The sequence below is a fragment of the Chiloscyllium plagiosum genome, unplaced genomic scaffold (genome assembly GCF_037043375.1).
Source record: "Chiloscyllium plagiosum isolate Xiang-an unplaced genomic scaffold, Cpla_swu_hap1 HiC_scaffold_22, whole genome shotgun sequence".
Lineage (NCBI taxonomy): Eukaryota > Metazoa > Chordata > Chondrichthyes > Orectolobiformes > Hemiscylliidae > Chiloscyllium > Chiloscyllium plagiosum.
In genome coordinates, this window is record NW_028270160.1 from 63634320 (window position 1) to 63658747 (window position 24428).

Sequence of the window (24428 nt, forward strand, 5' to 3'; positions counted from 1 at the left end):
TTGGGAATGGACAGGAGCTGCTTTCCAACCGCAAACTGAGTCAATGAACATTTTCTGAAGAAGGGCTCATGCCCGAAACGTCGATTCTCCTGCTCCTTGGATGCTGCCTGACCTGCTGCGCTTTTCCAGCAACACATTTTCAGCTCTGATCTCCAGCATCTGCAGTCCTCACTTTCTCCTCAATGAACATTTCAACCAACTCTCATCCCGTGATTAAAGTAAAATATTCCAGATAATGACAATCTGAAAGAGAAACGGACCTGGAGAAGAGTCAAAGGACTCGAAACATTAACTGTTTCTCTCTCCTCAGATGCTGCCAGACCTGCTGAGTTTCTCCAGCATGTTCTGTTTTTATTCCATGTTTATTGGACCTGGGCGTTCATGAAATCCTGTCTGGCTTGTTGTGCAAGTCACTGCAGCACTGTATCCAGGTGGGGGTGATATTCTCCGTCTCATTGTCCCCACCTTCCTCCTCAGAAGATTGCTGACACTCTCGCAACTCTTCAGCATCTATTACATTCCCCCTCTGCCTGCTTCAGTAGTGCAGAGTACAGCACGCTGGAATTATGCAGCACACTCTGTCTGGAATGTACCACAAATCTCCCCCCTCCAGACCATTGCAAACAGTAAAACATCATTTTCAGGCCTAGCGTCTGTTCCACCCTGGGCCTGGTGGAAGAATGGGGAACATTTATCCTCGCTCAGCATCAGTCAAAGGGTTGTGGAACAGAGACATCAGGCCTGGCTGCAGATGATAGCCCTTGTCTCCCAGTAACTATTCTTATAAGATGAAACAGAGCAGTAACATGATAATTTGTAAGGATTTAGGCTTCATCGCAGTTCCCAGGATACCTGAAACAGACTTTAGAGATGCCGTACCGGTGATTACAGATGATCTGCAGAGTGAAGGAATAGAGACCTTTTTTATTGATGAACACAGTCATGTTATGATATGACCTTCTCAGTGTGACATGTGCACGGTCTATGTGTCCTGCTCCTGGGTGGCAAAGCCTCCGCCCAGGCTACAGCACTGTCCTCGGCACAGAGAAATGAGATGAAGTGGGCATGCTCTGGCACATCAGGAACAGCCTTGATACAAGGATTGGGAGATCCCACACATGTACCCAGTGGATCTTTGGAAGGAACCAGCCACATTAAAAAAATAGTTGGAGACAGAAAAACTTCAGATGCTGGAATCCAAGGTAGACAAGCAGGAGGCTGGAAGAACACAGCAAGCCAGACAGCATCAGGAGGTGGAGAAATCAGTGTTTTGGGTTATACCCGGACCGTTGACTTCTCCACCTCCTGATGCTGCCTGGCTTGCTGTGTTCTTCCAGCCTCCTGCTTGTCTACATAAAAAATTAGTGCAGTTGTCACTTTGGATAGAAAGGTCACCTATCCCATCCCCAGACTCGAGTCCCAGGTCCCACTGTGGCAACCCTGTGACAGAGTCTGCAGTGACTCTGTGCCTCACTCGGCTGCAGGAAATGGCATTGACGACAATCGATTCTGGGCCTCCTGTAGTTTCTCCACCTCCTGCTTCCTGAGGAAGCTGCTGGTCCTGGGCTTGCTGGAGTATCTGATCCTCCTCACTTTGTCAGGGCCTTTGTTGCACCGCAGCCACAGTGACAGTAACCCTTGCTGTGGGCTGGATCCATTGGTCACGGTCCTAGTGAAGCTGTGTGGGGAGTATTAGAAACAGGACAGGTCCTTCGCAGTGAGAGCAGTCAGCATTCACGTCACAATTATACAATTATGTCATGCAGGGCTTAGTACTGTATGATTTGCGGCAGTGTGTTCTTGTGGTGCATATTTTTATAATGATTACTCAATTAATAGTTCTCTTTTTAATCACTAGTATCTTTCTTATAAATTTCATGTTTTAATATTTCTCTGTTTTGCTCAGATCTTCAAATATATTAGTTTTAACAAGACGATGACCCAGTTATCCTCAACCTTAGCACGATGTGCTAAAGACATCCTCGGTTTTGCGATTATGTTCTTCATTGTTTTCTTCGCCTATGCTCAGTTGGGATATCTTCTTTTTGGAACTCAAGTGGCGAACTTCAGCACTTTCCTCAAATGCATGTGAGTACTTCCTAGCTCCCGATCATTTATATGATAACAGAAAGAAAGCATCTCACAGCTATTGTAACAAATCAACCCAACGCAGTTTATTGTTTCTGCTCTTGCTGTGCTCTCAGGTCCCCGTTCCTCTGGCCCTGATTCCCATGGGAATAGACACAAAAATGAACCAGAAATGTCTCTATTACCCCTGCTAAGGGTGAGGAATGTTAAGTAACAGAGTCCAGGGTCTGAAAGCTGACAATCCACTGAAGAGGAGAGCCTGTTTGTTGGGTCCTGAAAGAGTTGATGACACAACTAGCACATGCATCATTGTGATCTTCCAAAATTCCCTCAATTCCTTATGGGGAGGGGGATGGGCCTGGTAGTATTATCACTGGATTATTAATCCAGAGACCCAGGTCACATTCTGGGAAAACAGGTTTGAATCCTGTCACAGCAGATGGTGCAAATTGAATTCAATGAAAGTCTGGAATTAAGAATCTACTGATGACCATGAAACCGTTGCCGATTGTCAGAAAAAGCCAGCTTGTTCACTAATGTCCTTTAGGGAAGGAAATCTACTATCCTTACCTGGTCTGGCCTACATGTGACTCCAGACCCTCAGCAGTGTCATTGACTCTTAATTGCCCCCTGGGTAATTAGGGATGGGTGATAAATGCTGGCCCGAACAGTGACACGCACATGAATGAATAATAAAACAAATTCTAAAGAAATCCCAATGGATTAGAACATCACAAATAGAACAACAACATCTTATATTTGGGTTCTATCTTTTAAAGTAATAAAGCATTACAGCATTATAAAACAAATAATATACTGAGCCATTTAATGCAATATTAGGTCAGGTAACCAAAAGCCTGTCGAAGTTTTAATTACTGTCTTAAAGTAGGGAAGTGAGAGAGAGAGAGAGAGAGAGATGTTATGGAGGAGATTCCAAAGCTTTGGGATCTGGCACTGAAGGCTCTGCCACCAATGATGCAGTGGATAAAGGAAGGGGTGCTCTAGTAACCTGAATTAGATACATACAGATATCTTGCAGGGACTGGAAGATATTACAGAGATAGGGAGGGACAAGACACCGGGAGGACTGAGAACAAAGATTTGCATTTTAAAATCAAAACGGTGCTTAAATGGGATCCAGTGTGGGTGATTGAGCACAGGGGTAATAGTGGGACAGAGTTTGTGAGTGAGGACACAGACAGCAGAGTTTCAGGTGAAGATAAGTTAACAGAGAATACTGTGGGCAGGGGAGCACTGAATATTCAAGGCTAGAATATTAACAAGGCACAGGTGAGGGGTTCAGCAGTAGATGAGCTGAGCTGTGGCAAAGTCAGTGATGGTCAGCAGATTGAGGTAAGTGGTCTTAATGGAGAGGTTGCAAACTCAACTTAGGATCAAACATGACACCGACATTGAGAACAGAGTGATGTAATCTCAGGCAGTTTCCACAGAGGGGAACGGAATCAGAATCTAGGGAACAGAGTTTGGAGTGGAAACTAAAACAATGGCTTCTGTCTTCCAACTGTTTATTGAGAGAATGTTTCTTCTCATCCAGCAGTGGCTGTGGAACATATGAGCACACAGATCAAGAACAGGAGTAGGCTATTCAGCTCTTTGACCCTGCTCGACCAGTCCGTAAGATCATAGCAGATCCAATTGTAACCTCAAATCCACCTCACCCCAATAAATGTAGCCCCCTCACACTTGCTTAACAAGAACCTATCCACCTCTGTGTTAAAAATATTCAAAGAGTCTCCTTCCAGAGAAAAAAACAATTGCCTGTTTTTAAATGGGTGACCTCTCCACATCCAGCTGGTCAAGTCCCCTCAGGGTTTTACGTTTCAATCAAAGTCTTCTCTTATTCTCCTGAATTCCAGAGAATACAAAGCTAACCTGTTCACCATCCTCCCATTGCAGGTATTACTGCAGTAAACTTTCTCTGACTTTATTCCAAAACTATTTACGTCCTTCCTTCAATAAGGAGAATGGGAAGGAGCAGGGATATGGAGTAAGCAAATCACCCATGATCTTATTAAATGGTGGAGCTGGCTCACGGATCTGAATAGACTACTCCTGCTCCTAATTTGTATGTTCAGTCGTAACTTGAGAAAGAAAAGAGGTCATTGGAGACTGGTCAAAGTTTTGTCAGGGTAGTGGGGTCATGTTTTTGGCGAGAGAGAGAGAGAGGCAATGACAGATAAGCAACATTGCCTGAAGGGAGAAAACTGTTAACAATCTAGCTAATGTGGTGGCCAGGAGGGGAGAGCTGTTCAAGTGGGAATAGGATCAGGAGTGGGTCTCTTGGATAAGCCAAGTTTGGAGGGCATCAGGGGGAGAGGAGACGGCGGTCCGAAACCTGTTGATCTTCCAGCTGAAGGAGTTGACCCCGACTGAGTGTTGCAGACTGGCACATTCCAAGGTCCAGGACTATGTGTTGAGGGACGCGCTGAAGCTTGGGGCAACTGTCGCCACGGCGCGGTGGGGAAAGACCACCGTGTAACGTCTGCCTGCCTAAAGAAGAACAGGGGGCCCATGCAGTCATTTGGGCTCTGCTGACGCCTCAGCTTAAAATGTAATCGTACTGACCTGTAAATAGGAATGATTACTCTGTTTCGGTATGCAAGGAAATGGAATGTTTACATATGTATGGCATGTCCAGTTGTATAGATCATCAAAATATTTATGAATAAAGTATATTTTTGAAAATTAAAAAAAATAAAAAAATCAGGGGGAAAGGAGACAAAGCCAGGGTAATGGTGGAATAGGGCTTGCATTTCTGGAACAGAAATCCAGTGACAATCTGAACCACCTCATTCAAACACCTCCTCCCCTACCTGTGACGGGCTGTGAGGATCCAGTGTTGGACTGTTTACTCTCCACAGGACTCACAAGAAGGGACTGCCTGAGCAGAAGCATCCAGAGGACCAGTCTAATGCTGTGGAGAGCTGGGTTCAAATCCCAGGGCAGCTGCTGAATGTATAAGATCTGGAACGTGAGGCTAGTTTCACCATTACTGAAACTACCAGCAATTGCTGTGAAAACCCTTTCAGAAAAGAAATCTGTCATCCTTGCCCAGCCTAAAATATAAGTCACTCCGTTAGCTGTTAAGAGCCCTCTGAAACATCCCAGTCAGTAACTCAGTTCAAGAGCAGTTAGGGACTGGCAACAAATATTGGCCCAGCCAGTGACAGCCATATTGCCAGTGACAGCCATATTGCATGAAAGAATTTCTGTTAAAACTCGAGAGGAAGGTGTGAGTCAGGGTTCAAGCAGAGAAGGGAGAGTGGTGTTAGAGAAAGTTTGACTTGGTGGGAGAGAAGAAGGGGATTGTTAGAGGAAGTTTGACCTCGAGGGATAGGGGGAGTGGGTGTTCGAAGAGGTTTGACCTGGTGGGAGAGGAGAAGGGGGTTGGTGTTAGAGAAAGTTTGACCTGGAGGGAGAGGGGAAGAGGGAGGTGATGGAGGAGGTTTGACCTGGAGGAAGAGAGGAAGGAGGGGTGTTAGAAGAAGTTTGACCTGGTGGCAAGGTGAAGGGGGAGGAGGTGATGTGACAGGGGAAGCTCATCAGATGACTTTTATTTTTGTGACAAAGAAGCTCATGAGTTCCTCTGGTTTGTTGGAAGTGAGGGTGAAGAAGATACAGGAGAGGGATTTAAGAAGATGGTTACAGCAGGGACTATTTCTGAATTGGTGGATGATGCTGGGTTTATGAGCTCTTTGACCAAGGGAGAGCAGGACTTCATGTGGTGAATAGCTGAACCAGTTATCCACAATACACTTTCAATTCAGTGTCCCTGGCACTTGAGGGAATTGGTATGAGGGCCACATTGGTGGAAATGAGCAGGATGAGGGAGGGCAATGGTTTTACTAGAGATTTAGATTTAGGTTTTATTGTCACATGTGCTCAAGTACAGGGTACAAGATGACAGTGTAACAATGTCATCACACATGACACCTTCTTAGGTACAAAGTGTCTAGGTACAAAATCTTAATTACAGAAGTAGAAGAATAAAGAAATAAGTTAAGAAGTTTAGCATTGCAATCTTATTCTTATAAATGTAGAAAAATAAAATAAAAGATCGTATCAAAGGTGATTAGGGCTGCAGTCCAGTCAATCAGTAGATGCTGAGATTGGATGAAAAGTTCCACAGTTGGGGTGTTGAATGGAAACTTGTCTGTCTATGTCCTTACTGGCACCAAGTCCCATTCCCCCTACCACCCATGTGCTTGTTGATCTACAAGAGTTAAGGCAGCAAAGCCATGGAAGAGGTTTCAGCAGCAGATAAGCAAATTACAGGCAAACTCACGCTACATGTGGAGGCCAAATTGTACATTCTGAGTGATGGAATGGATAGCTTGGCAATTAGCTAATCTCAGGGTCAAATATATCAGCAGGATTGCTAATGGACTAGTTTAGTCTCAGAAGATTGGTATGGAAGGGGAGGAGGTCAGTTGCTAGGAAATGGAGGGGGAATGGGGGTCATAATCAAACTGGTCCAATGGAAGAATTCCTGATTGACAGTCTGATCAATGAGCAACAGGGGCAAGAGAGAGGGGGTAGTGATGGAGAGCTGGGTATCATCACCAAACAGGTGGAAACTAATCCCGGAAAGAGGAAGAGAGAAAAGACAATTAGGGGCCACTTCGACTGATATCAATCATTGGAATCCATCATTCAGCAAGTGGCAACAGGACCTTTCAAAGTTTTCAATGTACTTGCAGTCAGTCACATGGTTTACTATTTCTAACACTGCTCTGATGTCTTTGCAGCTTCACTCAGTTTCGAATAATCCTTGGTGACTTCAACTTCGATGAGATAGATAATGCCAACAGAATCTTGGGTCCAATTTATTTTGTCACCTACGTTTTCTTTGTCTTCTTCGTTCTGCTTGTAAGTTTCAGTTTGTGTACAACTGGAGGTTGATTTTCTAATGACAGTCAACAAATGGGGCAAGTCTTTATTTAATGGTGGGATTGCTGACGCAGAAAGAGAGATGGACAAATTCTAAAGTGATTCAGAGCCAGCTGATAATAAAAATGCATGTTTTTCTCAGTGATCTTGTTAGGCTAAAGTAAGACAAAGGCTTAGCCAGGTATATTCTAGGAGGTTGGTGCTAAGTGTTATATTTTAATATTGCAGTCAGTCAGTGAGTGAGTAAAGTACCTCACTCCTTCAGAAATGAAGCCTCCTCAGTTGTAAATGTGTTTATACTGTTGATCTCAGCTACTCCCATTGGCAGGACATCCATGTTAAGGACATAACAAATAGAAGCAGACAGACCAGTCAGCCCATTGAGCTTTCTCTGCCATTTGTGGCCAATCTTGAGCTTTGACTCCACTTTCCTCCCCTTCTCCCATATCCATCCATTCTCTGACAGACTAAAGTCTCTCTCTCGCTCTCTGTCCTGGCCTTAAATCTATTCAATAATGGAACATCCATAACTTCCTGAGGTAGAAAATTTCAAAATGTCAAACCCTTTAAATGAACAAATTTCTCCTTGTCGCAGCCTGAAATGCTTGGCTCTTTATCCCGAGTCTGTACCCCTCATGATTGAACATTTTCACTCTGTCAGCCTCTGCCCTGTCCAAGCCCCCTGTCCGAGGAGCTCTCTTCTCATTCTTCTGGGTAGCTGAAGGCAGACAAGTGTAAGGGGACATAGATAGAAGCAACACTGTTCAACAGCACAAGAGAATACAGCCCTGCAAAATACTCCAGGCCCAGTCAAATTCAGTGAACCCATCGCAAACCACCTGAGAGATTAGTCTGAGATCACCCATGAGATTTCAGCCTGACAGACCAGTCTAAGAGATTGCCCCTTGAGAGATCATCCCATGAAGATCACCCGAGAGGTAATCCAGACAGATAACCCTGAGAGGTCAACCCCTGAGAGGTCACCCTGAGAGATTAACTCAGAGGTCAACATCTGAGGGATTCACCTGCTGAGACATAGTATCAACCACTGAGCAGGAAGAACGTGCAGTGCCCTGGCCATCAATCCACCTCATTGTCAACAATAGCTTGACCAGTCATTCATTCATGCATTCATTCATGGGACGAGCTGCCAGAGGAAGTGGTGGAGGCTGGTACAATTCCAACATTTAAAAGGTGTCTGAATGGGTACATGAATAGGAAGGGTGTAGAGGGATAAGGGCCAAATGCTGGCAAATGGGACTTGGTTACATTGGGATGTCTGGTCAGCATGGACGAGTTGAACTGAAGGGTCTGTTTCCATGCTGTGTAACTCTATGACTTTATCCCTTTAGCTGCTTGTGAGAACATGCCGTGGAAAAGTGGGATGTTCTCCCCACTCTGAATGCCTCATTGATCTCCTGTGAACTTAAAAGGAATTATGAATTCCTAAGGAAAGTGTAGTTAGATTTGGATCGCACGACTGATCGCTGGACTGTTATTCCAGGGAACCTGGTAATGTTCTAGGGACAGGAGTTCAAATTCTCCCATGGGGGACATTGAATTCAATAAAAAAATCTGGAATTAAGAGTCTAACAATGACCATGAATCCATTGTCAACAGTCAGGTAAACCCATCTGGTTTGCTAATGTCCTTTAGGGAGAGAAACTGCCATCCTGACCTGGTCTGACCTACATGTGACTCAAGACCCCCCTCCCATTTATCTGTCAACCCCCTTGGCCCAGAAGCCTCATTCCTGATGAAAGACTTATGCCCAAAACATTGACTGTCCTGCTCCTCGGATGTTGCCTGACCGGCTGTGCTTTTCCAGCACCACACTCTTTGACTCTAGACCACAGCAATGTGGTTGACTCTTAAGTGCCCTCTGGGTAATTAGGGATGGGCAATAAATGCTGCTCCAGCCTGCAACACCACATCCTGTGAATGCATAAAACATAAGAGGCTGGGGAGGGCCTGGGAAAGTGGCTGATGGGTCAACACCATTAAGAGGGTTTTATGAGCAACCATCAGCATTGGTTGAAGCGATGTCAAAAGCTGCAACTCAGGCCATTTAAAAATAAGGGACACTGGACCCGAAACATTAACTTTGATTTCTCTCCACAGATGCTGCCAGACCTGCTGAGTTTCTGCAGCAATTTCTGTTTTTTTTTTCTGATTTCCAGCATCTGCAATTTTTTAAAAATTGATTTTCCCATTAAGATATTGCCTGGAACAAGGAAATACAAACACAAAGAAAGACAGGAAAACAGCAGAGTGATGCAAGAATGGCGCAGAGTAGACAGAAGCAGACTCTTGATTAAGGGCTCTGCAATGTGAGGTCCCAAAATACTAGGATGGAGAGTGAGGGGAGTGAGGCTTTGCGATGCATTCCCAGGGCCTGAGGCTGTGGAAACAATGATACAAAACTCCCAGGTGGTGACACAAATATTCGATGAACAGCTGAAGGATAATATTGTGGAAGTCATACCAGAACTGGACAGGCAAACATGACTCAGTATTTACTGTCTGGCACCTCAAACGCCGAGAAGTGGGGTTAAGATGATTTTTTTCTGCAGTGAAATCGACACATTTCTAGAAATGAACCAATTGTTTACAATCTGAGATTTTTGATCCAGTTTAATGATTATTAAATTTACAGTAATTAATTTGTACAACTGTTTTACAAGACACTATTCTCTCTTTCAGAACATGTTCCTGGCGATTATAAATGATACGTATTCTGAGGTGAAAGCTGATCTCTCTGTTCAAAAGAGCGAACTCCAGATTACAGACTTCATTAAACAGGTGAACCTGTCTGTGACAACACTCTTTCTCAATAGTCCCAGTGAAAGCCTTCCATTGGGGAATGATTAACACTGATCAGATTGAGATTTGGTGGGGATTATACATATCAACCCTATGTTTATAACAAGGAGGCATTAAATTAGTTCTTGTTTGTTCCTGGAACACAGACCAGAGAGTCTTAGACCAGAGAGTCTGAGTGGCAGAGGTCCTGCCAGCTGGGAGATTGCCCATCAGCGCTGGCAGCAGAGGTGGCTGAACGCAGCAAGAAGCCTGAGAAGGCAAATGGACCTCACATTCCTGAGGGGGATGGGGGGAGCGGGCTTTCGGTGGCAACCCCCTGAGCAGGATTCCACCTCCCTCAGGTGACTGAGAGTCACTGTGAGCTCCCCCATCAGGGCTGATGGAATCAGAAATGGAGAACTGATCTTGTTAATAAAACCATCCGGTTTAGCAAAGCCCCTTAAGGGAAGGAAATCTCTCACCTCCCCAGTTGGGATCCTAACCTAGCTGCTCAATTTACAACCGCTGCAGGAAAATCAGTGAATTATAAAAATGAATGCCATAAATATCAAACAAATACACACCCTGTCCGGGGGACCCTGTAAACAGACGCACCCTGTCTGGGGAACCCTGTAACATAGACATACCCTATTCAGGGGACCCTGAAACGCAGACGCACTCTATCCAGGGGACCCTATAACATGGACACACCCTATCTGGGGAACCCTGTAACATAGACGTACCCTATTCAGTGGACCCTGTAACATAGATGTACCGTAATCAGGGAACCCTGTAACACAGACGCACCCTATCCAGGGAACCCTGTATCATAGACATGCCCTATCCGGGGGACCCTGTATCATAGACACGCCCTATCCAGGGGACCCTGTATCATAGACACAGCCTATCCGGGGAACCCTGTATCATAGACACAGCCTATCCAGGGAACCTTGTATCATAGACACGCCCTATCCGGGGGACCCTGTATCATAGACACGGCCTATCCGGGGGACCCTGTATCATAGACACGGCCTATCCGGGGGACCCTGTATCATAGACACGGCCTATCCGGGGGACCCTGTATCATAGACACGGCCTATCCGGGGGACCCTGTATCATAGACACGCCCTATCCGGGGGACCCTGTATCATAGACACGGCCTATCCGGGGGACCCTGTATCATAGACACGGCCTATCCAGGGAACCCTGTATCATAGACACGGCCTATCCGGGGGACCCTGTATCATAGACACGGCCTATCCAGGGAACCCTGTATCATAGACACGGCCTATCCGGGGGACCCTGTATCATAGACACGGCCTATCCGGGGGACCCTGTATCATAGACACGGCCTATCCGGGGGACCCTGTATCATAGACACGCCCTATCCGGGGGACCCTGTATCATAGACACGCCCTATCCGGGGGACCCTGTATCATAGACACGCCCTATCCGGGGGACCCTGTATCATAGACACGGCCTATCCGGGGGACCCTGTATCATAGACACGCCCTATCCGGGGGACCCTGTATCATAGACACAGCCTATCCGGGGGACCCTGTATCATAGACACGGCCTATCCGGGGGACCCTGTATCATAGACACGCCCTATCCGGGGAACCTTGTATCATAGACACGGCCTATCCGGGGAACCCTGTATCATAGACACGCCCTATCCGGGGGACCCTGTATCATAGACACGGCCTATCCGGGGGACCTTGTATCATAGACACGCCCTATCCGGGGGACCCTGTATCATAGACACAGCCTATCCGGGGGACCCTGTATCATAGACACGGCCTATCCAGGGAACCCTGTATCATAGACACGGCCTATCCGGGGGACCCTGTATCATAGACACGGCCTATCCAGGGGACCCTGTATCATAGACACGGCCTATCCAGGGAACCTTGTATCATAGACACGGCCTATCCGGGGGACCCTGTATCATAGACACGGCCTATCCAGGGAACCCTGTATCATAGACACGGCGTATCCGGGGAACCTTGTATCATAGACACGCCCTATCCGGGGGACCCTGTATCATAGACACACCCTATCCGGGGGACCCTGTATCATAGACACGGCCTATCCGGGGAACCCTGTATCATAGACACGGCCTATCCAGGGGACCCTGTATCATAGACACGGCCTATCCGGGGAACCCTGTATCATAGACACGGCCTATCCAGGGAACCTTGTATCATAGACACGGCCTATCCGGGGGACCCTGTATCATAGACACGGCCTATCCGGGGGACCCTGTATCATAGACAAGCCCTATCCGGGGAACCTTGTATCATAGACACGGCCTATCCGGGGGACCCTGTATCATAGACATGGCCTATCCGGGGGACCCTGTATCATAGACACGGCCTATCCAGGGAACCTTGTATCATAGACACGGCCTATCCGGGGGACCCTGTATCATAGACACGGCCTATCCGGGGGACCTTGTATCATAGACACGGCCTATCCGGGGGACCCTGTATCATAGACACGGCCTATCCAGGGAACCCTGTATCATAGACACGCCCTATCCGGGGAACCCTGTATCATAGACACGCCCTATCCGGGGAACCCTGTATCATAGACACGGCCTATCCAGGTAACCTTGTATCATAGACACGCCCTATCCGGGGGACCCTGTATCATAGACACGCCCTATCCGGGGGACCCTGTATCATAGACACGCCCTATCCGGGGAACCCTGTATCATAGACACGGCCTATCCAGGTAACCTTGTATCATAGACACGGCCTATCCGGGGAACCCTGTATCATAGACACGCCCTATCCGGGGGACCCTGTATCATAGACACGCCCTATCCGGGGGACCCTGTATCATAGACACGGCCTATCCGGGGAACACTGTATCATAGACACGGCCTATCCGGGGGACCCTGTATCATAGACACGCCCTATCCGGGGGACCCTGTATCATAGACACGGCCTATCCGGGGGACCCTGTATCATAGACACGGCCTATCCGGGGAACCCTGTATCATAGACACGCCCTATCCGGGGGACCCTGTATCATAGACACGGCCTATCCGGGGGACCCTGTATCATAGACACGGCCTATCCGGGGAACCCTGTATCATAGACACGGCCTATCCGGGGGACCCTGTATCATAGACACGGCCTATCCGGGGGACCCTGTAATATAGACACACTCTGTCCAGGGGACCCTCTTTTCATAACTGCCTGAGGCTGAGAGAACACTCCCACAGACCTGGTCAAACACCAAACCGACACCGTCTGAGTCAGAACTTACAGCCAATGCCCATCAACATCCATCAACATATCCTGCCCTATCACAGATGGCAGTACAGTGCTGTACAGTCAGGTAGAACTTGCGTCTTCAACATTGACTCATCATTGATCTGTTCAAACATGGGCAAGGAAACTTCCTTCTGAATATCACGTAATGTCCTCCCTTGGTTATTGAATGCATAATCCTCCATGTTGAGCAATACTTGAGGAAGCACTGAGAGTGGCATTAGATGTACTCTGGGTGGGGTATCTCAGTGTCCACCATCGAGTTGCCTGGACACAGTACTACTGATTGAGCTGGTCAGGTCCGAAAGGACACAGCTGCTAGACAGGGTCTGCGACAGGGTGGACCCTCATCCTTCCCAATCTGCCAGCTGCAGATGCATTTGTCCATGACAGTATCAGTAAGATTGACCACTGCACAGTTCTTGTGGAGATGATGTATCACCTTCATATTGCAAATACCCTTTATCATGTTGTGTAGCACTAATCACCGTGCTAAATGGGACAGATTGTGAATAGATCTTGCAACTCAAGACTGGGTGTCCATGAGGTGCTGTAGGCCATCAACAGCAGCAGAATTGCACTCCAACGCATTCTGCAACCTCATGACCCGGTATATCCCCCACTCAACCATTACCATCAAGCCAGCTGATCAATCCTGGTTCAGTGGACAGTGCAGGACGGCATGCCAGGAGTATTGGTGCCAATGACTTCGATAGCAAAAGTAATGAGGTCCTGAAAGCCGATTTCAGGGAGCTAAGCAGGGGGTGGAAAAACAGGACCCTGAAGTATTAGTGTCAGGAATGCACCCCCCCCCCCCCCCCCACCCCCTGCCCCAAACCCACATGTTATGCCCAAACAACTGGAGAAAGTAGTAATTGAACACATGACTGAGAAACTGGTGGAGGTGGGAGGCATCGAATTTGGGCAAACTGCCACTTTTGAGGAAGATACAAGGTTTTGTAGTGGTATTGGAGAAAGTTGAAATTAGATTTGGCGAGGAATGGGAACCTGGGAGTAAATTTCGAGCAGGGAACGGGAGGCGGATATCTAGTGAGTGACTCTGAAAGACAGAGGAAGTAGGGATTAAAAGTGTCCAGCACAGGAATGTGGCAGTGTTAAAAAATGCATATCTGTAAACAAAAGGAGTATACTCAATAAAACTGCTGAGCTGAGGGTACAGATTGACACCAGTGGTATGGTGCCATTGCTATAATAGAAACTTGGCTTAAAGATGGACAAATACCCAGGGCTGGATAGACTGAATCTGAGGCTGCTAAAAGAAGTCATGGAGGAAATGGTGACCCTTTTCCAATTCCTCACTACACAAGTGGTGAGCTATTGAATACAACAGCAGGAATGTAGTGCTGCAATGATATTAGCCACTGGTTAGGCTGGAGCTGGAGATTTGTGTACAGTTCAGGTCACCAGATCACAGGAAGAATATCATTGCACAGAGAAAGTACAGAGGAGATTTACAAAACTTGGTTTGGAAGTTGCAGCTGTGAGGAAAGGTTGGATAGGCTAAGGTTGTTTTTCATGGAATAGAGGAGGCCGAGGGGTGACTTAAATCCAGATGGACAAAATACCAAGGGGTTTTGATAGAGGGAACAGGGAAGGTCTGTTTCCCCTTGAGGAGAGATCAGTTACTAGGGACAGACATTTAAGGTGATCAGCTGGAAGGTTAGAGGGGATCTGGAAGTGGGATTATGCAGATACGATGGACTGAATGGCCTCTTTCTGTTTTGTGATCCTAACTCACTGTCATTAACTCCTGCTGTATGCTGTGTGAATTGACAGGGATATAATAAAGCTTTGATGAAAATGAAGCTGAAGAAGGAGCGAATATCTGATGTGCAGAAGACTCTTCAGAATGGATCCAAAAAGCTGGATTTTGAGGATTTCAGAAGCAATCTAAAGGAGTACGTATGTAATCGCTGTACATCTGAAGTTCAGTAATTGGTTCCAGGATATGTCTGAGCGAGAACAATCCAGTTTTCTGAATAGCTGGGGAATAAATACTGGAGCTGAATTTCCTGGATGCGCACTAATTGGGAGAATTTGTGAGCAGAAATCCTTCTCTTATTTATAGAAGAGAAACAACATTATAGATACCAGAAACCTGAAACACAAACAAACAGAGTTACATATGTTCTGTATGCAAAAATGACCCTGAGCCTCCTGTTGCCTATCATCTCAATACACCACCATGTTCCCTGGTCAATATCTCTCTCCCTGCACTGCTGCAGTGCTCCAGCAAAGCTCAGAGCCTCTCATTTTCCACTTGGGGACCCTGTAGTCTTCAGGAATCAATATCGAGTTCAATAACCTTAGAGCCTGAACACCTTCTCCCATTGTCCTCAACACACCCTCCCACGCACCAGGCTTTGTCATCACACGGGCTTATGCCACAACCCAATCCATTGTCGGCTATGACTGGTTCCCATTAGCAGTCATCAAATCCCTCAGGTTGACCTTTACCCATTGTTTTGTCCAATTGTTTTTCTCTCTCCCTGGGCTCCATCTTCACCTATCGTTTACTCCTCCGCCCTGCACCCACTCTATCTTCAGCTGATACACCAACCTTTTCAGAACTACAATACGTTTCAAGGAAGGGTCACTGGACTCCAAATGTTAACTCTTGATTTCTCTCCACAGATGCTGTTTGTTTTTGTTTCTGATTTCCAGGGGGACAACTCTAAACTAAACTTTTTATGCAGAAACTATCCAATAATGCTTCAAATACCAGCCTGAGAGCCCAAGAATGTGCAATTTTAACCCCACTCTCCACCACAGCTGTTCAAAGCAGTAAGGAGCTATGAGGGAGGAGTTGGCCAAAGTTCAATGGTACAATACCTTAGCAGGGATGACAGTGGAGGAACAATGGCGGATATTTCTGTGTACAATGCAGAAGTTGCAGGATCAGTCCATTCCAAAAAGGAAGAAAGATCCTTTGAGGAGGCAGGGGTTGCCGTGGCTGATGAGGGAAGTTAAGAAACATATATGTTTCTAAAGTTAAAAGAGAAAAAGTATAAAATAGCAAAGATAAGTGGGAAAACGATGGACTGGGAAGCTTTTAAAGAACAACAAAGGATTACTAAGAAGGGAATACGCAGAGAAAAAAATGAGGTACCAAGGTAAACTGGCCAATAATATAAAGGAGGATATTAAAAGTTTTTTTAGGTATGTGAAAGGCAAAAAAATGGTTAAGACTAAAATTGGGCCCTTGAAGACAGAAACAGGGGAATATATCACGGGGAACAAAGAAATGGCAGAAGAGTTGAATTGGTACTTCAGATCTGTGTTCACTGGGGAAGACACAAGCAATCTCCCTGAGGTAACAGTGGCTGAAGGACCTGAACTGAAGGGCTCCTGATGAAGGGCTCTTGCCCAAAATGTCAATTTTCCAGCTCCTCGGATGCTCCCTAACCCTCTGTGCTTTTCCAGCACCCCATCCAGGAGTTATTGGAGCCTGGACCTGCTTTCTGCTGTCCCCAGGCTAACATTTTGGGCCCATGGTTCAAACACCACCATGGCAGATAGTGAAACTTCAATCCATGTAAGCCTGGGATTAAAATTTAGTTTAATGGTGACTGTGTCACAATTGCTATAAAAACCCATTGCCTTCAGCTCTGTTATTATAGTGGACAGTAAAATGTATACACAGATCTTAACCGTAAATTGTCTGATAGCATTCTATATCCTGTTGTGGGGCAGATAATGACCAGATTTGATGTCGGAGAGTTGTACTAAGAGTCATAGAAGCCCTTTAGCCCATTGTATCCATAATGGTCAATATTCTGATCTCAACTTCCAGCACTTGGCCTATGGCCTTGTATGACACGGAGCTTCAAGAGTTTACTTAAATCCTTCTTTAATGTCTTGGAGGTTCCTACCTCCACCATCCTTTTAGGCACCGAGTTCCAGACGCTTAAAACCCTCCGGATGAAAACGTCTATCCTTGAATCCCTCTGCATCTCTTGTTCATTACCTTAAGATTGTGCATCCTGGTTATTAACCCCTCTACTAAGGGAAGAAGTTTCTCCCTACCTACCCTCTCATTGTCATATACACCTCCATCATGTCCCCGTCTTACCTTTCTCCACTCAAGGGAAAACAACCTGAGCTTATCCTCTCTTTGTCACTGAGATGTTCCAGTCCAGGCAACATCCTGATAAATCTCCTCTGCACCTTTTCCAGTTCAATCACATCCTTTATACAATGTGGGGACCAGGACTCTACACAGTATTCCAGCTGTGACCTCACTAACATTATGTACAGCTCCATCATAACCTTCCTGCTCTTGTATTCAATGCCTTGACTAATAAAGTCAAGTATCCCGTATGGTTTCTTAACCACCTTATCTTCATGTCCTGCTGTTTTCACAGATCTTAACATATTGAAATGGATTTCCTGGGGAACAAATAGAAGTCGAGATCTCTTGGTTTGAGTTTTTAGAACAGTTTGGTGTGATTCTGACAATGCTTCTTGGGAAAGCTGGAGTTGTACATTCCTGATGATTTCCAGAGCATTATTGTCAGCTCTGAGATCTGAGCAGCCGAGTGTCATTGCAGCTCTGACTTATTTGAAGATTTTGTGAAAATAATTCAAAGTTTTTCTTTTAGCCTGGGTCACTCTGATGAAGAAATCAATGATACTTTCTCGAGATTTGATTCTGATGACAATAAGATACTGGACGAGGAAGAGCAGACTCGGATGCAGAATGAATTAGAAGAAAAGAAGGTAAGGAAATTAGCCATCAGCTCAGCATCGTCAGTGAGTGAGACATGACCTTTGACATAATTACAGTTAAAATTAATTGTCACAAATTAACTGGGAAGAGTGCCTGGACAGTCATGCCCCATTGCTCTACAAACCATCACACAATGTCAATAATCAGTAAAGTCCCAATGAAATCACAGAAATCGCAAATCTGTTTGACCGAATGTTACTCACGACAAAAGTAATTCACACCAGGTTTCATCAGGAACAGAAAAAGAGCACAATTGATTGTAACACAACATGAGCGGTGGAAAGAGAGGAATCCTAATGTAGTCCTGTGCAACTTGAATTATACCCCTTCAAAACATCAAACATAAACATTCCATCATGATAGAGACTTGAGGAACCACAAAGGCAAAAAAAAAAATCCCTGATGGGAGTCAGGTACAGGGCTTCTAGCAGTGGTTAGAATGTGGGCGAGAAAAAGCAGCAAAGGCTCTGCTACACTAATCATGGGGGAAAATATGCAGGTGGATTGGGAAAATCAGGATGGGTAGCAGATCCAAAAAAAGGAAGTTATGGAATGTCTACAAGATAGACTTTTGGAGCAGTTTGTGGTGTAGCCCGTGAAGGAGCAGGCAATTCTGATTTGGTGATGTGTAACTGGCAGACTTGATGAGGGAGCTAAAGGTGAAGGAACCTCTCGAGGGAGGTGACCATAACTTAATAGAATTCTCCCTGCAGTTTGAGAGGGAGAAGCTGGAATCTGACGTAACGATATTATAATTGAGTAACAGTAACCACAAAGACATGAGAGAGCAGCCAGCCAGAGATGACTGGAAGGGGAGCCTAACAGGGAAGATGGTGGAGCAGTTTTCTGGGGGTAATTTGGGAGGCACAGCAGAAAATTCAATCCAAGGAAGAATAAACATATTAAAGGAGGACAGAGCAGCAAAGTCTGATAAGGGAAGTCAGGGACAGCATAAAAGCAAAGGAAAAAGTTTTAAAATGTGGTGAAGGTTAGTGCAAAGCTAGTTTTGAGATGCCTTTAAAAACTAGCAGAGGATAACTAAAGGGACAAAGCACAAAGGGACTTGGGGATCTAGTTCAGGATTTTCTTAATATTAACATGCAGCTTCAGTTGGCAGTTAGGAAGGGAAATGCAATGCTAGCTTTCAGATCAAGATCGCTAGAATACAAGAGCAGGGATGTACTGCTGAAGCTGTATAAGGCTGTAGGCTGCATTTGAAATATTGTGAGCAGTTTTGGGCCTCGTGTCTAAGGAACAATGTGCTTTTATTGGAGGGGTCCACAGGAGATTTACAAGAATGATCCCAGGGATGAAGGGCTTGTCGTATTGAGGAGCTGTTGAGGATCTGGATCTGTCCTCAATGGAGTTTAGAAGGATGAGGGGGATCTCATTGAAACCTTCAGAATCCTGAGGAGTCTGGACAGAGAAGATGTTTCCACTAATGAGCGAGAACCAAGACAGCCTCAGTAAAAAGGGACAAGCCTTTTTGAAGAACAAAGATGAGGAGGAATTCCTTCAGCCAGAGAGTGGTTAATATGTGGAACTCATTGCACAGAAGGCTATTGAGACCAAATGTTTAAGACAAAGATGGCTAGTGTCTTGATTTGAATAACAAACCATTAAATATGTTTACTGTGGGTAGAAAGTCGAGATAAACACAAGTCCTTATATCACGGTTTAAAATTTTTTCTCTCAATGCTTTCAATTTTTCAAATATACACTGTTGTTTATAAGGTGATGGCCATCTTTGCTCTGATGGTTGATCAGGTAGACCTTGCACAAATTCCATCTGTAGCGGTTCAAGAAGGCAGCTGACCACCACCTTCTCAAGGGTGACTAGGGACAGACAATAAATGCTAGCCCAGCCAGCGATGCTCACATCCCACGAACGAGTTAAAAGAAAACACACATTTTGTTTTTTGGAACCATAAACTGAAATTGAAGTTGGAATTCTATGAGTGAAATAGCAGGAAAGTTATGCAATTTTAAAAAATCAATTAACATAATCTAAGAATGGTTACAGTGCAGAGTTGAGTTTACACTGGCTGTGTGAGTATTTGAACTTAGTGCTCATGACCTGTCTTTTCCCTGTAACCTTGTACATTGTTCCTATTTAAATAATAACCCATTGCTCTGCAAATGTCTCAATTGAACCTGCCTCCATCATACTGCCAGGCAGTACACGCCACACCCCAATTACCTGCTATATGTAAAAGTTGTTTTCATCTGCATTTGCTTCGTTTTAAAACATCCTCTAAAACTGTCGTCTGGTTCTCAGTCTGTTTACAGTCAGTAACAGTCTCTCCCTGTCCACTCAGTCCAAGCCCCTCCTGATTTTGAAAACTTCTATAAACTTCCTCTTCGCCTCCTCCCCTCCATGGAAAACAGCCCCAACTTCTTCAATCTTCCCTCATAACTGAAATGATTCATCCCTGGAACCATACTCGTAAACAGCTGCTCTGTCTCTGAAATCCTTCCTGAATTGTGGCACTCTGATCTGTACAGAATTCTTTTTAACTTCATTTTCAGTTCATTGCCTCAAAAGATAAAATAAATGTTCTCTTTTTATTCATTCGTGTGGCATAGCTGTTGCTGGCTGGCTAACATTTATTGCCTGTCCCTGGTTGTCCTTGAGGAGGTGATGGTGAGCTGCCTTCTTGAACCACTACAGACCACCTGCTCTGGGTTGACCCCCAAAGCCATTAGGGAGGGAGTTCCAGGATTTTGAACCAGTGCCAGTGAAGGAATGGCAATATATTTTCAAGTCAGGATGATGAGTGGCTTGGAGGGGAACTTGAAAGTGGTGGTGTTCCCGTGTATCTGTTGCCCTTATCCTTCCAGATGGAAGCAGTCGTGAGTTTGGAAGTAGCTGTCTGATGATCTTTGGTGAATTTCTGCAGTGCATCTTATAGATAGTTCACACTGCTGCTACTGGGCGTCAGTAATGGAGAGAGTGGATGCTTGTGGATGTGGTGCCAATCAGGTGGGCTGCTTTGTCCTGGATGGTGTCAAACTTCTTGAGTGTTGTTGGAGCTCCACCCGTCCAGGCAAGTGGGGAGTATTCCATCACACTTCTGACTTGTGCCTTGCAGATGATAGACTGGCTTTGGGGAGTCAGGAGGTCAGTTACTTACTGCAATATTCTTAGCCTCTGACTTGCTGTTGTAGCCACTGTGATTATGTGGGGAGTCCAGTTGAATTTCTGGTCAATGGTAACTCCCAGGACATTGATAGTAGGGGGATTCAGTGATGGAATACTCTTGAATGTCAAGGGACAAAAATTAGATTCTCTCTTGTTGGAGGTGATCATTGCTTGGCACTTGTGTGGTATGAATATTACGTGCCACTTGTCAGCCCAAGCCTAGATTCTAATAAATGTTTACACCACAGGAGGCAATTCAGCCCATCAGGTCTGTACCCATCAACAAAGACTAATGCTAATCCTATTTTCCAGGTCTTTGTCCATAGCCCTGGAGACCATGATAGTGCAACTGAAAATCTTAATGCTGCTTAAAGGTGACAAGAGTTTCTGATGCAACCACCCTTTCAGGCAGTGACCCACCACCCTCCAGGTGGAAACATTTCTCCTCAACTCACCTCTTAGCCTTCTATCTCGAGTATTAAATTAGTCTATGTTCCCGAGATAATGACTCCCTACTGTATCTCTGTCAACTCTGAGGGTGTAATTGATAAGACTCTTTTATTCACCACACAATGGCTAATATCCAGACCAGCAGTCAACTCCAACCAGTGGATAAGCAGACTTTCTTTGGGAAAGTGTTTTTTTTTAGCAGACACATAAATTCCAAAACTTTTAAGGAGTTTTAACCTAATTCTGATTGTTTCTTCTTTGCCAATATCTTCACAACAGCATTGTCAAAGCTGTCTGTTTGTGTAACATGTCTTTTATTCAGAATGTCCCCTTAATTGAACAATAACTTTCTTCCAGGATTCCCCTTTTTTATGTAAATTCTTTCTGTTCTTCCTTTACTGTTTTCTCTGATAGAAACATGAGAGAAAAAAAATCAGCCAACTAACCCCTCAAAGCTCATTAAAAATTGAGAAGAATGGTAACAGTTCAAGATTAACCTTGCCATACTCACTACTCAATGTTTTAGAGTGCCATGTTTATGAGGTGCATCAGCTGTGGGCAGGTACAGAGCTGTCAACCCCTTGACAAGTCTGAAAGCAAACCATAGCACTCAAAGCTTTCTCACTATACAACAATGATGTTGGGTCTGTATAATTGAGTGGCTATTCTCAGGCTAAAGAGTATCATGTGCTGCCTTCTGCATTGTCTGTACTTTAAAGAAATGAGATCTGCAGTGATCTTACTGGAGGCATTGCACTGTTTCCTGGAGGTGATCTATGCTCTGTCCATCTGCAGGGTGAAAATTCTGATAGTAGATCATTTCAGATTCAATCAGATCCAAACAAGATCATTGTGAAGTGTCACTCAAATATTGCCAATTGTTTTACAGATTGCTCTGAATGCTGAAATAGAAAGCTTGGGAAAGAATCTTGGGTGTCCAGACAGCTCACAGACTTTGGCCTATATGAAAAACAACAGCAACAAACTAAACAACGGTGTGACAGTCGAGGATTTCCAGATGTACGTATCTCAGTTTGGGGATGCTAAAGTGTTGGTATGAAAGGTCAATGGTACTGGTGGGTGGAAAACTCAGGTAGTTCACCATTCCAGCCAATGAATATACAGAAATTAGAGAAAGTGACTGCCAAAATCCCAGATTGTCATAAAAACCCATCATCCTCAATAATGTCCTTTAGAGAAGGAAATCTGCCATCCTTATTTGGTCTGACCTACATGTGACTCCAGACACACAGCAATGTGGTTAGCTGTGAACTGAAGTAGCTAAGCAAACCTTTCAGAATACAGTTCATCACAACCTCCTGAAGGGCAATTTTAGACAGGCAATAAATGCTGACCATACCAGGCAGCCAGTCAATGAATCATAGTGTCATACATTTACAGCACAGAATGAGATGATTCAACCCATTAAGCTTGTGCTGCTCTCTGATACATCAAATTAGAGAGTCTCACGCCTCGTCTCTGCTCCTTGTCGAATCTGCCCATGTCACACGCTTGGGAAGTGAATTCCAGATTGTAACCATTCACCTACATAATAACATTGCACTTTGTATCACGTTAGACTAATTGCCTAATACCTTTAATTGTCTCCTCTGATTCTTGATTCTTTCACCAATGGGGACAATTCCTATTTGTTCTGTCCAGACCCCTCATGATTTTGAAAATGTCTGGAAATATCCTTTCAACCTTCTGTAAGAACAGCCCCTGCAAAATCATCATGCCTGGAACTGTTGTTGTGAATCTTTACCACACTGTCCCTCTCTAAAGCCCTCACATCCTTTCTCATGTGTGATGCATAGGTTGGATGTAATCCTCCAGTTGAGTTCAAACCACAAGTTGATTATAACTTTCTTGCTTTTGTACACTATGTCTCAACTTACAAAAGGCTAGGATCCCATCTGTCTTTAACTGCTTAACCAGCCTGTATTGCCATCCTCATCAACTTGCACACATTTACCTCCTGGTCCCTGTACCCTTGTACCCTCTTTAGAATAGGATCCTTTATTTAACTTTGCCTCCACCAATTCATCCTACCAAGATGTACCACTTCACACGTCTCTGCCCATTCCACCAGGCTGTCTCTGTTTGCTCATCACTAACCTCCTCATAGTTCACACACTTTGTGTCATTTGCAAACTTTGAATTTGTGCTGTCTTCACCCCAGTCTAAGTCATTGACATCATTGCAACAGCCCCAGTAAATGAAATAAAGAACACAGAGCTAATGACTGACATAGTTTTGCAGAATAAATCTTTACGTAATGTTGTTGAAATATTTTCTTAGCAAATTTCTTATTAATATCAACATTTCACAAACTGACACTATTTTGAAATAATCTTTTTCAGGTTGGGGCATCGTGTTGTTCAGCTGGAACATTCAGTTAGCAACATTGTGTTGAAAATTGATGCAATCACTGTTAAAGTTGAGACAATGGAGAAAAACAAAGACATGATGGAAAAGCTGTTCAACATTTTTCAAAAGGCAAGACAACCCATTTGACTTTTCTTGTGTCATCTTGGAAACAAGACCACAATCTGGATGGCTTTAAATTATTGATTTGACCTTGATTCAAAGAATGGTAATGCTAAAGAAAAGGGTAAAGATTTGTAAAATTGTACAGTTTGTTGCTAGAATTCTGTTTCACTGAATATATTTCATACTGTTAATATACTGAAAGATATTCAGAGGAAACTGATATGCTTTATGTACTTTGTACCCATCTAATATTACATTCAGAGCTCCCAGAAGCTGTGGGAAAGCACAAGAGGTTGGAGAATCAAGTTTATACTGAAGGACTTGTGTTTACTTTCTACACATTTGAGGATATGTCTTCACCGAATGCATGGATTCACCCTCCTGTTGTTTACTCTGCTCGGTTTTCAATGCTTTTCCTGATTTAGAACCAGTTCCTCTGGCTGTTTCTCAAGGAACAACCTTTCACATTGCCTCTGCTAATAAAGATTTAAGAGGTCCATAACTTCTCAAA

At 44.8% G+C, this 24428-nt stretch overlaps 1 protein-coding gene across 1 annotated transcript in view; it reads left to right on the forward strand.

Annotated features, from left to right (window-relative positions):
- Window positions 1-23941, forward strand: part of pkd2l1 (polycystic kidney disease 2-like 1) — an 86127-nt gene extending 62186 nt beyond the window's left edge. Inside the window, exons 8-14 of the mRNA XM_043712286.2 lie at window positions 1907-2088; window positions 6858-6978; window positions 9703-9801; window positions 14880-15001; window positions 17705-17822; window positions 22314-22444; window positions 23788-23941. Coding sequence (XP_043568221.2) covers window positions 1907-2088; window positions 6858-6978; window positions 9703-9801; window positions 14880-15001; window positions 17705-17822; window positions 22314-22444; window positions 23788-23941 — 927 coding nt within the window. The remainder of the gene's footprint in view (window positions 1-1906; window positions 2089-6857; window positions 6979-9702; window positions 9802-14879; window positions 15002-17704; window positions 17823-22313; window positions 22445-23787) is intronic.
- Window positions 23942-24428: the final 487 nt, after the last annotated feature.